Genomic DNA, 17,186 nt, shown 5'->3' with positions numbered 1-17,186 from the left:
TCTTGTTTAGAGCACGTTCTATTTCGGAAAAAAAAATTCGTAAGATTTCGATTTAAGTGACATCAGGTGAGAGAAAGTGAAAACAATATGTCCACGATACGAAATGACCTGTGCACGATATTTAAGGGAAAATCATAAACTGGAGCAAAGATGCTATTTGCGAACTTATTAGTGCATACGAGGAGCATACATTTTTATATAAAACGAAGTCAACGCTGTTATCACAACAGACATGCAAGGCAGAAGGCAGTACAAAATATTGCTGGCCGAGTATGCGTTGTGAGACCTGGCAAATTCTTCGGATCGGTGATCTATGTGGGTGAAAGAGCAAAAGTACTCGACAAAAATGAAGAGTGGTGCAGGGACTGATGCGATTTTTATGCTTTTATTTTATTTATTTATTTTAGAGGTATGCAATTTAACAATACAGCGTCATTCGGTCAGACAGGAAAAATCTTCACCTGTATGGCACAAAAGGGTAGGATTTCTTACGAGATATATCGTAACATTTTTCCGAAGATAAGTCCTAAGATATTTCCTGGGATTCATCTCATAGTGTACAGCAGGCCTTACTGGAAACAGAAGCTCAAAAATAAGTTTAGTCAGTGGACGCACTCTTATCAGAATACTTACTTTGACTCCTTATCGGGTTGGAATACACTGGATCACAAATTGGAATGTCGCCAGCTTTGGTCTTCACAAACGCTTGGAACTTTAAGCAAACACACTGTACCTCTCGTTTCTCACTATCTTGTTGTAGACCTTCATTCTAAACATAAAATAACAATATATTTTAATTTATACCGATACTATAACACTAAACCATTTTTTCTTCATATCTTAAAATTTACTTCTACGGCTAAAAACCCGTAGGTCCAATGCCGCAGAAACAAAAATTCTTTTCTGGGTTCTTATTATGTACACTCATGTCCAAAATGATTGTCGCATATCCATAAATGTCTTCTTGTAAGAATATAATATGATAATGATTTTGCAGGGTACTTTTAATACTGATACTTTGTGTATAATTGGGAAATGTATATTTGTGGTAAATTTCATAGCAAAAGAATTATAAATAAGTAAAACAAATTAGAATAAGTAAAACAAAATGTTACTAAATAGACAAGAAATGTTCTTTCGTTATATTGTTCTTATTTACCGCTCTTTTGACATAAAATTTACGACATACATTATCATTGCCGATTATACACATATTAACATTATAAGAAATACCGGGCGAATTCGTTATCAAATTATATTCCTACAACAACAAATTTATAGACATGCAACAATAATTTGGACATAAGTGTACCAATCAAATGTCGAAGAACTATTATTATTATTATGATTATTATTATTATGTATCCGTATTAACTTGATATTCATATCAGGGTTGGCTGGTTTAAACCAAGGTGGCTTAAACCATGGTTTAAACCAAGGTTTAAACCAGCTGTTTTTTTTTTTCAAAAAAAAAAAAAAAAAAAAACAATTGCTTTAAACCAAAAAACGAAAATTGTTCGTAAAAGTGTAAGTGTTAGTAAAATCTTGATGAACACACATTTGTGGGATATCACGTTTCACTCCCGTATACTATTCGTATTATATCCAGACATAAATTCCCCATTCATTACTCAAAAAGATTATACTACAAAAGCAACTTTTTTTATCTGTTTATAAATGTTTGTTTTGTGATTTTTTTGTAGTTATTATTGTTATGTAATTGCAATCAAAGAAAAATTCTAAATATTGTTTCGTTTCAATGTTTACTATTGATAATATACATCGAAATGCCGTACTTTGTGTGTGTGAGGGGGGGGGGTCATACAGACCCCACGAGAGGCATTTAGTGAAATGAGAAGTATCTTTGCTATCTATTTATGTATAAATGAGTCTGAGCCAAAGTGGACTCAAATAATTCGTATCTTTATTCACTTTTCTTACTGATATGCAAATTAAATCGTTGTATTTCTTTAATTTGGACCAATAAAAGTCGTTGTTACTAACTTGAACTAAATTAGTTCTGTACTCCGTAGTACTTTGAAACTGTCCATATGTAATTCTGTATAATGGTTTCACTTGTGCAACTGTTTATCTTTTTGTCTTTCTGAAATGACTCTTGACAGTTAGTTATATTAAGAAGCATGTAAAGATCAGTACAACGTATTTTTATCAGGATTCCTTCGTGAGTGAGTCGGCAGACGTATCGCATTTGTGGACAATTAGTCCTGGTTCCGAGTTCAAATGGAGTACAATTTCTCTGATGTAACTCGAGAAACGGTTTTTATTCTGCTTTAAGCTTATGTGACCCCTTCCAGCATAACCCGGTTGTTGCATAATAACATCAAGGCGAAACAAACTTATTTCTGTCCATATATGATATGAATATATGGAGCAAATTATTTAAACCAAAATACCTGGTTTAAACCCAAAAAAACGTTTTTTTTTTTTGTTTTTTTAAATAAAAACCATGGTTTTTGCCAACCCTGATTCATATAGACCTAGTACAGACGTAAGATTTAAGTCTGTTTAAGTTTAGCGTATCTATTCAGCACCGAGACTATATAAGACGTGGACCTATAGTTTCAGGTGGAATCCAAACCTCCGATGTTCTTCCACCGGAAATCTATCCTGGGTCCCTTACGCCAAAGGCGTGCGCTAGCCACTACACCAGCGCGAAGGATTACGAAGACTTAATACGATTCTGTTTAATAACGTATATGACTTTGGTAATACTTTTCTCGACAATTAATTTTTCGTGTGAAAATATTACAACTATAATGTACTGATAAAGATATTTTCCATTCTTTCTTTAAAAATGTCCTTTATCCTTAAATGCCAGGATCCATCCGTCGGACCTCATCACTTATATTTTCGTTGATAAGACTTGAAAATGAGTTGACTTTTAAAGTTCCTTTCAACAGTGGGACTATATGAAACGGGACCTACTGATTAACGCGGAATCCGAACTACATGAGCTCCTGTCGGGAATCGAACACGGGTCTAAGACTTGAAAGTATTCGAGCTAATTTTGATTCTGTGTTCCGACTCTATAGAATCAGCGCGCTTCACTGTCGTTAAAAAAATGTTTCAATGCAAGCCTTTTTTCAGGCGACGAGAAAGGAAGAAATCGCTGGGGGCAAAGTTAGGACTATAAGGAGGATGATTAAATAGTTCCCATGGACATCTTTGATGTCCCAAAAGTACTAGCAGAGCAGCTGTCTGTGGGCGGACGTTGTCAGGTATCAGAGAAGTTCCAGAGCGTAGCATCCCTCTCTGCCGATTTTGGATGGCACGTCACAGATTATTCACTGTTTGGCAATACACATCTGCTGTAATTAATCCACGCCCTTTTTGTCTAAAAACACATTTGACGTGATTTTGTGAACTGGTTATGTTTGTTTGAATTTTATCGCTTTAGGAGAACCAGAGTGCCCCTATTGTAACTCCAGTGGCGTAGGATATCAAGGTTTTATCCCCGACACTATATGAAACAAGAGGTTACCTCCATCCTCCTCACCAGTGAGCGAGAAAAAAAAAAAAAAAATCACGCGTAACTGTAATTCTCTCGGCGTCTGTCAGTATTTTTGGCACCCACTTCGCACATAGTTTGTGATAAGCCAGATTGTCAGTCACAATTCGTTGCACTATTTCACCAGACACTTCGTTGCCATAAACACTACTTAAAGGATGATTTACTTTCGCTCAAAACCTTCTAAAAGGTTTTGCAGATGTCTGATTTACATTTATCACTATAAATTGGTCTGGTTTTGTGTGATTTACTAACCTATGTTTGAATATTTTGCATATGAACGAATTACAAGCTTAACCTAAGTATCCCGAAGTCCAATTCACCCACGACAGGACTTGAATTATATAACATACAAAGAGTGAAAAAGTGACTCACTGGATCGAGATTCGAACCCGGGGCCTCCGGCATACCGTGCCGATGTGTTGACTACTACGCCACCCGGTCGGTTTAACACATGGGCACTGTATGCCGGAGGTCCCGGGTCGAGTTTTGGTTCAGTTAGTCACTTTTTCACTGTGTAAAAAACGTTTTCCCTCCTTTTATTAGTATTCTTGAATTATATTTGTTCTCATGGAGTCAACACTCTGTCAATAGTACTTTACTAAGCAATTTAGATTGACTAACAGATATACTGCTTCTTAATTTACCTCAAATCTAGGTTTATAAATAAAAGTTGCATTGAAATGCGTTAATGTCTCATACAGACAGTATATGAATATTTTATCAGTAATTCGTAAGTTTAGTTTAAAAAAGGTGTGCGTGAGCATCACTATCTAAACGCAATTTTCATTGTAAGTATTTTTTTTTATATATATAAAAAGGCCTTGTGTCCATCTTAAACATAAATTTAACATAACTTTCTTACAAGGCTGTCTGTATTCTTTATTATAAATTAATGAGAAATGTAACAGTTTCGGAAGTATATCACTTCCTTCTTCAGACTACTATTTCAACTGAAATCATAGATAACATAACATAATTTGTTATCTCTACCAATCAAGAATCATCTTTTTCATTAAAATTCAAAATATATGTCCATTGTTGTGACAATTTTAAACTCTTAACAGAAATCATACATTGTTACCTAATCTTTATATTTCTTTTAATATATATTAACTAAATTAAATACTAATTAACTATCTAAATATAGAAATTTTCTACCTGAATATTCATTACTAATTAACTACGTGAATATTGAAAAACATATAAATAAAATTTAACCCTATATTGTCCTTATATTCTACTTTTCTTCTTTCTTCTTTCTTCTCTTAATTTATAATAAAGAATACAGACAGCCTTGTAAGAAAGTTATGTTTAATTTATGTTTAAGTATTTTTTGAATTTATCTTGTTTTGTACAATACTCCCACAGAAAGTCAAGTTGCTGCTCAGTTTTAGCGCAAAGAAATTTATGCTTTTGAAATCAAAATAGCTTGAGGTTTTAATCCTTTTAAATTTTGGCTTTTATTAGGTAAATTAAAAACTTTCAGTGAAGCAACTCATCCCTATTTATCATAGGATCATGGTTCGTACCTCATTCTCTTCAGAACAGAACAGCCTTTCAAACGGTACCATCCACATTTGCCTATCATGTTCCTGAGGCGACATATTTTGAGAGAAACCCAGATTTTTTTTCTTTTTTGAGTCCCACTGGACCATTGCCCCCTGTGTTAACACACAAATCTCAAAATCAACCAAAAAATACAAAGAGGTGTACTAAATGTATGTACAAAATTTCACGCTTCTATATCTTGAATAGTAAACGGGGAGGGGAAAATATTTACCAATGAGTCCCACAATGTTCCAGATTACTACAAAAGACCCGGATCTCAGGTAAAAATTTCCTGAGACATCCTATTTATCCTAGGATCACGGTTCGTACCTCATTCTCTTCAGAACAGAACAGCCTTTCAAATGGTACCATTGACGTGTCTTCATCATGTATCTAAGGCGGGAAACCCCCGAAAAAACGGGATATTTTTGTCAAAAAAAAAATTCTTTTTTTTAAACTTTTTACCCCTCTGGACACCCCCTGTGTTAACGCTGAGATCTGAAAAATACTAATCCGTGCATTGAATGTTTGCGCAAAATTTCCATCTTCTAGGTGCAAAAGTAAGCCCGTCAAAAAATAATAAAAATAGGCTTAACCAAAAAAATATTTTTAAAAAAGTTATGACGTCATCAACCCATATGTCTCGACGCAGAAAGGCGTGAAACCATACGTAACGTGTTCTACAATGCCTTCATGCTTGAAAAAAAAAATAGTTAAAAGCTTTATTGGTACTTTTTTAATCGAATAATGAAGATACTACTTCAGTACCTAAAAATAGGTACTACAACTCCAAAGGGTTAAAGGTTAAACAACAAGTTGAATTTAATTTAGCCAATTAGCCAACTGCTGAGATTCGTCTTTAACGCTTATATCGAACACTTACCTCTTCGAGTTCCTTATGTAGCAACTCCTTTGAGCTACCTTCACCTGACGATCTTTTTTTCGTCAAGCTTTGTTTTGGTTCGATATTGATACCTTCGAACCTAAAAAAAAAGTTCAAATTCAGATTTAGTTTTCTAAGAAGCAAGAAACATTAACAATAAACACACACACACATACAGGGAAGCAACAGAAGCTTATGGTTAATATATGTTCCTTTCTTTCTTTGCATTACATAGTAAGCAGTGGTGCTATTCAGCCGGTTCGCTAGAACCTGTTGTTAAAAAAAATTCGAGTTCGCAGAACCGTCTGTTATACTCAGACGTAACAGTAAATTTTACCAAGTTATACCCAGGAACAGTAGATTTTAGTTTAACTAGTTTTGTTTTTAGAAATTCTTAAAGCTACAGGTTAAACATACGATCTCTCAGAACAAGGTGTAAGCGTTTAGTTTTTTAATTTCAAATGGTCAAATATCAAGAATGAGAACTGGGATCACATGAGTGCAGTGGTGAGAGTTATTTATATTTGAAACACATACATACCATTATCAACAATTGTCGATCCATTGCTGGATTAAGGTCTTTCCAATATTTTCTGACAATCATCTGTCTTGGATAATTCGTTTCCAAGATATTCACAGTGCTACCTAATTTCGTCACACCACCTCTTTTATTAAGATGCTGTGTAGGTCTCTACTTGTCACTTGTAATATCGGGTAAAATATTTACTTTTGTTTATTTGTACGGTATGTTTCTTAAGAGAGATATCTATCTATCTACCTATCCATCTACACACACACTCACTCACTCACTCACACACTCTCACTCTCTCTCTCTCTCTCTCTCCACAGAACCGGTTGTTAAAAAAATTAGAATAACACCACTGATAGTAAATAATGTTTACAAAAGAAGTTACACGATATACAATATGGGGATTTACTTTTACGGTTTAGGGGTTCACTCAGCTTCTGTCAAATAGGTCTGTGAAAATTGGCGGAGAGCGGGAAAGAGGGGGAGAAAAAGGTGACCAAAGCATGACGCTGACCGTATCACTTCCTTTGATTCTATCACTAGGAAATAATTAACGTCTTATTCAGATTCAGAAACTAATGCCTCCAAGCCCACTACTTGGCCAGGATTACTGCAAACATTTTGAAGTGTTTATCATTAATACACAGATGTTTGAGCTATAGAATATCACTTGTTTCCCCTTCTTATCTCTTCTCGATCCAGAGTAATGGAGCAATCTCTGTTAATTAATAATTTGATGTTTACGCAACAGAATATCACTTGTTTCACCTTCCTCTCTCCTCCCATTCCAGAGTAATGGAGCAATCCCTGTTAACCATTAATACACTGATGTTTAAGCTATAGAATATCACTTGTTTCACCTTCCTCTCTCTTCTCATTTCAGAGTAATGGAGCAATCTCTGTTAATCATTAATACACTGATGTTTACGCAACAGAATGTCACTTGTTTCACCTTCCTATCTCTTCTCATTTCAGAGTAATGGAGCAATCCCTGTTAACCATTAATACACTGATGTTTAAGCTATAGAATATCACTTGTTTCACATTCCTATCTCTTCTTGTTCCAGAGTTGAGCAATCCCTGTTAATCATTAATACACTGACGTTTAAGCTATAGAATGTCAGTTGTTTCACCTTCCTATCTCTTCTTGTTCCAGAGTTGAGCAATCCCTGTTAATCATTAATACACTGACGTTTAAGCTATAGAATCAGTTGTTTCATATTCCTATCTCTTCTCATTCCAGAGTAATGGAGCAATCCCTGTTAATCATTAATACACTGATGTTTACGTAAAAGAATATCACTTGTTTCACCTTCCTCTCTCTTAGTAATGGAGCAATCCCTGTTAATCATTAATACACTGACGTTTAAGCTATAGAATGTCAGTTGTTTCACATTCCTATCTCTTCTCATTCCAGAGTAATGGAGCAATCCCTGTTAATCATTAATACACTGATGTTTACGCAACAGAATATCACTTGTTTCACCTTCCTCTCTCTTCTCATTCCAGAGTAATGGAACAATCCCTGTTAATCATTAATACACTGATGTTTAAGCTATAGAATGTCACTTGTTTCACCTTCCTATCTCTTCTTGTTCCAGAGTTGAGCAATCCCTGTTAATCATTAATACACTGACGTTTAAGCTATAGAATGTCAGTTGTTTCACCTTCCTATCTCTTCTTGTTCCAGAGTTGAGCAATCCCTGTTAATCATTAATACACTGACGTTTAAGCTATAGAATGTCAGTTGTTTCACCTTCCTATCTCTTCTCATTCCAGAGTAATGGAACAATCCCTGTTAATCATTAATACACTGATGTTTAAGCTATAGAATGTCACTTGTTTCACCTTCCTATCTCTTCTTGTTCCAGAGTTGAGCAATCCCTGTTAATCATTAATACACTGACGTTTAAGCTATAGAATGTCACTTGTTTCACCTTCCTATCTCTTCTTGTTCCAGAGTTGAGCAATCCCTGTTAATCATTAATACACTGACGTTTAAGCTATAGAATGTCAGTTGTTTCACCTTCCTATCTCTTCTCATTCCAGAGTAATGGAACAATCCCTGTTAATCATTAATACACTGATGTTTAAGCTATAGAATGTCACTTGTTTCACCTTCCTATCTCTTCTTGTTCCAGAGTTGAGCAATCCCTGTTAATCATTAATACACTGACGTTTAAGCTATAGAATGTCAGTTGTTTCACCTTCCTATCTCTTCTCATTCCAGAGTAATGGAACAATCCCTGTTAATCATTAATACACTGATGTTTAAGCTATAGAATGTCACTTGTTTCACCTTCCTATCTCTTCTTGTTCCAGAGTTGAGCAATCCCTGTTAATCATTAATACACTGACGTTTAAGCTATAGAATGTCAGTTGTTTCACCTTCCTATCTCTTCTCATTCCAGAGTAATGGAACAATCCCTGTTAATCATTAATACACTGATGTTTAAGCTATAGAATGTCAGTTGTTTCACCTTCCTATCTCTTCTCATTCCAGAGTAATGGAACAATCCCTGTTAATCATTAATACACTGACGTTTAAGCTATAGAATGTCACTTGTTTTACCTTCCTATCTCTTCTTGTTCCAGAGTTGAGCAATCCCTGTTAATCATTAATACACTGACGTTTAAGCTATAGAATGTCAGTTGTTTCACCTTCCTATCTCTTCTCATTCCAGAGTAATGGAACAATCCCTGTTAATCATTAATACACTGATGTTTAAGCTATAGAATGTCAGTTGTTTCACCTTCCTATCTCTTCTTGTTCCAGAGTTGAGCAATCCCTGTTAATCATTAATACACTGACGTTTAAGCTATAGAATGTCAGTTGTTTCACCTTCCTATCTCTTCTTGTTCCAGAGTTGAGCAATCCCTGTTAATCATTAATACACTGACGTTTAAGCTATAGAATGTCAGTTGTTTCACCTTCCTATCTCTTCTTGTTCCAGAGTTGAGCAATCCCTGTTAATCATTAATACACTGACGTTTAAGCTATAGAATGTCAGTTGTTTCACCTTCCTATCTCTTCTTGTTCCAGAGTTGAGCAATCCCTGTTAATCATTAATACACTGATGTTTAAGCTATAGAATGTCAGTTGTTTCACCTTCCTATCTCTTCTTGTTCCAGAGTTGAGCAATCCCTGTTAATCATTAATACACTGACGTTTAAGCTATAGAATGTCAGTTGTTTCACCTTCCTATCTCTTCTTGTTCCAGAGTTGAGCAATCCCTGTTAATCATTAATACACTGATGTTTAAGCTATAGAATGTCAGTTGTTTCACCTTCCTATCTCTTCTCATTCCAGAGTAATGGAACAATCCCTGTTAATCATTAATACACTGATGTTTAAGCTATAGAATGTCACTTGTTTCACCTTCCTATCTCTTCTTGTTCCAGAGTTGAGCAATCCCTGTTAATCATTAATACACTGACGTTTAAGCTATAGAATGTCAGTTGTTTCACCTTCCTATCTCTTCTTGTTCCAGAGTTGAGCAAGCCCTGTTAATCATTAATACACTGATGTTTAAGCTATAGAATGTCAGTTGTTTCACCTTCCTATCTCTTCTCATTCCAGAGTAATGGAACAATCCCTGTTAATCATTAATACACTGACGTTTAAGCTATAGAATGTCAGTTGTTTCACCTTCCTATCTTTTCTCATTCCAGAGTAATGGAACAATCCCTGTTAATCATTAATACACTGACGTTTAAGCTATAGAATGTCACTTGTTTTACCTTCCTATCTCTTCTTGTTCCAGAGTTGAGCAATCCCTGTTAATCATTAATACACTGACGTTTAAGCTATAGAATGTCAGTTGTTTCACCTTCCTATCTCTTCTCATTCCAGAGTAATGGAACAATCCCTGTTAATCATTAATACACTGATGTTTAAGCTATAGAATGTCAGTTGTTTCACCTTCCTATCTCTTCTTGTTCCAGAGTTGAGCAATCCCTGTTAATCATTAATACACTGACGTTTAAGCTATAGAATGTCAGTTGTTTCACCTTCCTATCTCTTCTTGTTCCAGAGTTGAGCAATCCCTGTTAATCATTAATACACTGACGTTTAAGCTATAGAATGTCAGTTGTTTCACCTTCCTATCTCTTCTTGTTCCAGAGTTGAGCAATCCCTGTTAATCATTAATACACTGACGTTTAAGCTATAGAATGTCAGTTGTTTCACCTTCCTATCTCTTCTTGTTCCAGAGTTGAGCAATCCCTGTTAATCATTAATACACTGACGTTTAAGCTATAGAATGTCAGTTGTTTCACCTTCCTATCTCTTCTTGTTCCAGAGTTGAGCAATCCCTGTTAATCATTAATACACAGACGTTTAAGCTATAGAATGTCAGTTGTTTCACCTTCCTATCTCTTCTTGTTCCAGAGTTGAGCAATCCCTGTTAATCATTAATACACTGATGTTTAAGCTATAGAATGTCAGTTGTTTCACCTTCCTATCTCTTCTTGTTCCAGAGTTGAGCAATCCCTGTTAATCATTAATACACTGACGTTTAAGCTATAGAATGTCAGTTGTTTCACCTTCCTATCTCTTCTTGTTCCAGAGTTGAGCAATCCCTGTTAATCATTAATACACTGACGTTTAAGCTATAGAATGTCAGTTGTTTCACCTTCCTATCTCTTCTTGTTCCAGAGTTGAGCAATCCCTGTTAATCATTAATACACTGACGTTTAAGCTATAGAATGTCAGTTGTTTCACCTTCCTATCTCTTCTTGTTCCAGAGTTGAGCAATCCCTGTTAATCATTAATACACTGATGTTTAAGCTATAGAATGTCAGTTGTTTCACCTTCCTATCTCTTCTTGTTCCAGAGTTGAGCAATCCCTGTTAATCATTAATACACTGATGTTTAAGCTATAGAATGTCACTTGTTTCACCTTCCTATCTCTTCTTGTTCCAGAGTTGAGCAATCCCTGTTAATCATTAATACACTGACGTTTAAGCTATAGAATATCACTTGTTTCACCTTCCTCTCTCTTCTCATTCCAGAGTAATGGAACAATCCCTGTTAATCATTAATACACTGATGTTTAAGCTATAGAATGTCACTTGTTTCACCTTCCTATCTCTTCTTGTTCCAGAGTTGAGCAATCCCTGTTAATCATTAATACACTGACGTTTAAGCTATAGAATGTCAGTTGTTTCACATTCCTATCTCTTCTCATTCCAGAGTAATGGAGCAATCCCTGTTAATCATTAATACACTGATGTTTACGCAACAGAATATCACTTGTTTCACCTTCCTCTCTCTTCTCATTCCAGAGTAATGGAACAATCCCTGTTAATCATTAATACACTGATGTTTAAGCTATAGAATGTCACTTGTTTCACCTTCCTATCTCTTCTTGTTCCAGAGTTGAGCAATCCCTGTTAATCATTAATACACTGACGTTTAAGCTATAGAATGTCAGTTGTTTCACCTTCCTATCTCTTCTTGTTCCAGAGTTGAGCAATCCCTGTTAATCATTAATACACTGACGTTTAAGCTATAGAATGTCAGTTGTTTCACCTTCCTATCTCTTCTCATTCCAGAGTAATGGAACAATCCCTGTTAATCATTAATACACTGATGTTTAAGCTATAGAATGTCACTTGTTTCACCTTCCTATCTCTTCTTGTTCCAGAGTTGAGCAATCCCTGTTAATCATTAATACACTGACGTTTAAGCTATAGAATGTCACTTGTTTCACCTTCCTATCTCTTCTTGTTCCAGAGTTGAGCAATCCCTGTTAATCATTAATACACTGACGTTTAAGCTATAGAATGTCAGTTGTTTCACCTTCCTATCTCTTCTCATTCCAGAGTAATGGAACAATCCCTGTTAATCATTAATACACTGATGTTTAAGCTATAGAATGTCAGTTGTTTCACCTTCCTATCTCTTCTTGTTCCAGAGTTGAGCAATCCCTGTTAATCATTAATACACTGACGTTTAAGCTATAGAATGTCAGTTGTTTCACCTTCCTATCTCTTCTCATTCCAGAGTAATGGAACAATCCCTGTTAATCATTAATACACTGATGTTTAAGCTATAGAATGTCACTTGTTTCACCTTCCTATCTCTTCTTGTTCCAGAGTTGAGCAATCCCTGTTAATCATTAATACACTGACGTTTAAGCTATAGAATGTCAGTTGTTTCACCTTCCTATCTCTTCTCATTCCAGAGTAATGGAACAATCCCTGTTAATCATTAATACACTGATGTTTAAGCTATAGAATGTCAGTTGTTTCACCTTCCTATCTCTTCTTGTTCCAGAGTTGAGCAATCCCTGTTAATCATTAATACACTGACGTTTAAGCTATAGAATGTCAGTTGTTTCACCTTCCTATCTCTTCTTGTTCCAGAGTTGAGCAATCCCTGTTAATCATTAATACACTGATGTTTAAGCTATAGAATGTCAGTTGTTTCACCTTCCTATCTCTTCTTGTTCCAGAGTTGAGCAATCCCTGTTAATCATTAATACACTGACGTTTAAGCTATAGAATGTCAGTTGTTTCACCTTCCTATCTCTTCTTGTTCCAGAGTTGAGCAATCCCTGTTAATCATTAATACACTGACGTTTAAGCTATAGAATGTCAGTTGTTTCACCTTCCTATCTCTTCTCATTCCAGAGTAATGGAACAATCCCTGTTAATCATTAATACACTGATGTTTAAGCTATAGAATGTCACTTGTTTCACCTTCCTATCTCTTCTTGTTCCAGAGTTGAGCAATCCCTGTTAATCATTAATACACTGACGTTTAAGCTATAGAATGTCAGTTGTTTCACCTTCCTATCTCTTCTTGTTCCAGAGTTGAGCAATCCCTGTTAATCATTAATACACTGACGTTTAAGCTATAGAATGTCAGTTGTTTCACCTTCCTATCTCTTCTTGTTCCAGAGTTGAGCAATCCCTGTTAATCATTAATACACTGACGTTTAAGCTATAGAATGTCAGTTGTTTCACCTTCCTATCTCTTCTCATTCCAGAGTAATGGAACAATCCCTGTTAATCATTAATACACTGATGTTTAAGCTATAGAATGTCACTTGTTTCACCTTCCTATCTCTTCTTGTTCCAGAGTTGAGCAATCCCTGTTAATCATTAATACACTGACGTTTAAGCTATAGAATGTCAGTTGTTTCACCTTCCTATCTCTTCTTGATCCAGAGCTGAGCAATCCCTGTTAATCATTAATACACTGACGTTTAAGCTATAGAATGTCAGTTGTTTCACCTTCCTATCTCTTCTTGTTCCAGAGTTGAGCAATCCCTGTTAATCATTAATACACTGACGTTTAAGCTATAGAATGTCAGTTGTTTCACCTTCCTATCTCTTCTTGTTCCAGAGTTGAGCAATCCCTGTTAATCATTAATACACTGATGTTTAAGCTATAGAATGTCAGTTGTTTCACCTTCCTATCTCTTCTTGTTCCAGAGTTGAGCAATCCCTGTTAATCATTAATACACTGACGTTTAAGCTATAGAATGTCAGTTGTTTCACCTTCCTATCTCTTCTTGTTCCAGAGTTGAGCAATCCCTGTTAATCATTAATACACTGACGTTTAAGCTATAGAATGTCACTTGTTTCACCTTCAAATATCTTCTTGTTCCAGAGTTGAGCAATCCCTGTTAATCATTAATACACTGATGTTTAAGCTATAGAATGTCAGTTGTTTCACCTTCCTATCTCTTCTTGTTCCAGAGTTGAGCAATCCCTGTTAATCATTAATACACTGACGTTTAAGCTATAGAATGTCAGTTGTTTCACCTTCCTATCTCTTCTTGTTCCAGAGTTGAGCAATCCCTGTTAATCATTAATACACTGATGTTTAAGCTATAGAATGTCAGTTGTTTCACCTTCCTATCTCTTCTTGTTCCAGAGTTGAGCAATCCCTGTTAATCATTAATACACTGACGTTTAAGCTATAGAATGTCAGTTGTTTCACCTTCCTATCTCTTCTTGTTCCAGAGTAATGGAACAATCCCTGTTAATCATTAATACACTGATGTTTAAGCTATAGAATGTCACTTGTTTCACCTTCCTATCTCTTCTTGTTCCAGAGTTGAGCAATCCCTGTTAATCATTAATACACTGATGTTTAAGCTATAGAATGTCAGTTGTTTCACCTTCCTATCTCTTCTTGTTCCAGAGTTGAGCAATCCCTGTTAATCATTAATACACTGATGTTTAAGCTATAGAATGTCAGTTGTTTCACCTTCCTATCTCTTCTTGTTCCAGAGTTGAGCAATCCCTGTTAATCATTAATACACTGATGTTTAAGCTATAGAATGTCAGTTTTTTCACCTTCCTATCTCTTCTTGTTCCAGAGTTGAGCAATCCCTGTTAATCATTAATACACTGACGTTTAAGCTATAGAATGTCAGTTGTTTCACCTTCCTATCTCTTCTTGTTCCAGAGTTGAGCAATCCCTGTTAATCATTAATACACTGATGTTTAAGCTATAGAATGTCAGTTGTTTCACCTTCCTATCTCTTCTTGTTCCAGAGTTGAGCAATCCCTGTTAATCATTAATACACTGACGTTTAAGCTATAGAATGTCAGTTGTTTCACCTTCCTATCTCTTCTTGTTCCAGAGTTGAGCAATCCCTGTTAATCATTAATACACTGATGTTTAAGCTATAGAATGTCAGTTGTTTCACCTTCCTATCTCTTCTTGTTCCAGAGTAATGGAACAATCCCTGTTAATCATTAATACACTGACGTTTAAGCTATAGAATGTCAGTTGTTTCACCTTCCTATCTCTTCTTGTTCCAGAGTTGAGCAATTCCTGTTAATCATTAATACACTGACGTTTAAGCTATAGAATGTCAGTTGTTTCACCTTCCTCTCTCTTCTCATTCCAGAGTAATGGAACAATCCCTGTTAATCATTAATACACTGATGTTTAAGCTATAGAATGTCACTTGTTTCACCTTCCTATCTCTTCTTGTTCCAGAGTTGAGCAATCCCTGTTAATCATTAATACACTGACGTTTAAGCTATAGAATGTCAGTTGTTTCACCTTCCTATCTCTTCTTGTTCCAGAGTTGAGCAATCCCTGTTAATCATTAATACACTGACGTTTAAGCTATAGAATGTCAGTTGTTTCACCTTCCTATCTCTTCTTGTTCCAGAGTTGAGCAATCCCTGTTAATCATTAATACACTGACGTTTAAGCTATAGAATGTCAGTTGTTTCACCTTCCTATCTCTTCTTGTTCCAGAGTTGAGCAATCCCTGTTAATCATTAATACACTGACGTTTAAGCTATAGAATGTCAGTTGTTTCACCTTCCTATCTCTTCTTGTTCCAGAGTAATGGAACAATCCCTGTTAATCATTAATACACTGACGTTTAAGCTATAGAATGTCAGTTGTTTCACCTTCCTATCTCTTCTTGTTCCAGAGCTGAGCAATCCCTGTTAATCATTAATACACTGACGTTTAAGCTATAGAATGTCAGTTGTTTCACCTTCCTATCTCTTCTTGTTCCAGAGTTGAGCAATCCCTGTTAATCATTAATACACTGACGTTTAAGCTATAGAATGTCAGTTGTTTCACCTTCCTATCTCTTCTTGTTCCAGAGTTGAGCAATCCCTGTTAATCATTAATACACTGACGTTTAAGCTATAGAATGTCAGTTGTTTCACCTTCCTATCTCTTCTTGTTCCAGAGTTGAGCAATCCCTGTTAATCATTAATACACTGATGTTTAAGCTATAGAATGTCACTAGTTTCACCTTCCTATCTCTTCTTGTTCCAGAGTTGAGCAATCCCTGTTAATCATTAATACACTGACGTTTAAGCTATAGAATGTCAGTTGTTTCACCTTCCTATCTCTTCTTGTTCCAGAGTTGAGCAATCCCTGTTAATCATTAATACACTGACGTTTAAGCTATAGAATGTCAGTTGTTTCACCTTCCTATCTCTTCTTGTTCCAGAGTTGAGCAATCCCTATTAATCATTAATACACTGACGTTTAAGCTATAGAATGTCAGTTGTTTCACCTTCCTATCTCTTCTCGTTCCAGAGTAATGGAACAATCCCTGTTAATCATTAATACACTGACGTTTAAGCTATAGAATGTCAGTTGTTTCACCTTCCTATCTCTTCTTGTTCCAGAGTTGAGCAATCCCTGTTAATCATTAATACACTGACGTTTAAGCTATAGAATGTCAGTTGTTTCACCTTCCTATCTCTTCTTGTTCCAGAGTTGAGCAATCCCTGTTAATCATTAATACACTGACGTTTAAGCTATAGAATGTCAGTTGTTTCACCTTCCTATCTCTTCTTGTTCCAGAGTTGAGCAATCCCTGTTAATCATTAATACACTGACGTTTAAGCTATAGAATGTCAGTTGTTTCACCTTCCTATCTCTTCTTGTTCCAGAGTTGAGCAATCCCTGTTAATCATTAATACACTGACGTTTAAGCTATAGAATGTCAGTTGTTTCACCTTCCTATCTCTTCTTGTTCCAGAGTTGAGCAATCCCTGTTAATCATTAATACACTGACGTTTAAGCTATAGAATGTCAGTTGTTTCACCTTCCTATCTCTTCTTGTTCCAGAGTTGAGCAATCCCTGTTAATCATTAATACACTGACGTTTAAGCTATAGAATGTCAGTTGTTTCACCTTCCTATCTCTTCTTGTTCCAGAGTTGAGCAATCCCTGTTAATCATTAATACAC

General features: G+C 35.6%; 1 protein-coding gene across 1 annotated transcript in view; it reads right to left on the bottom strand.

The window, feature by feature from the left end:
- Nucleotides 1-17,186, bottom strand: part of LOC145676817 (uncharacterized) — a 114,744-nt gene that overhangs the window by 86,454 nt on the left and 11,104 nt on the right. Inside the window, exons 4-5 of the mRNA XM_081747596.1 lie at nucleotides 5,964-6,063; nucleotides 634-769 (exon numbers count right to left, since the gene is read on the bottom strand). Coding sequence (XP_081603722.1) covers nucleotides 634-769; nucleotides 5,964-6,063 — 236 coding nt within the window. The remainder of the gene's footprint in view (nucleotides 1-633; nucleotides 770-5,963; nucleotides 6,064-17,186) is intronic.

The sequence above is a fragment of the Thermobia domestica genome, unplaced genomic scaffold (genome assembly GCF_964235325.1).
Source record: "Thermobia domestica unplaced genomic scaffold, izTheDome1.hap1.1 HAP1_SCAFFOLD_388, whole genome shotgun sequence".
NCBI classification, from domain to species: Eukaryota; Metazoa; Arthropoda; class Insecta; order Zygentoma; family Lepismatidae; genus Thermobia; species Thermobia domestica.
Note: the sequence above shows the minus strand (reverse complement) of the source record. Positions and strands in the feature narration are given on the sequence as shown.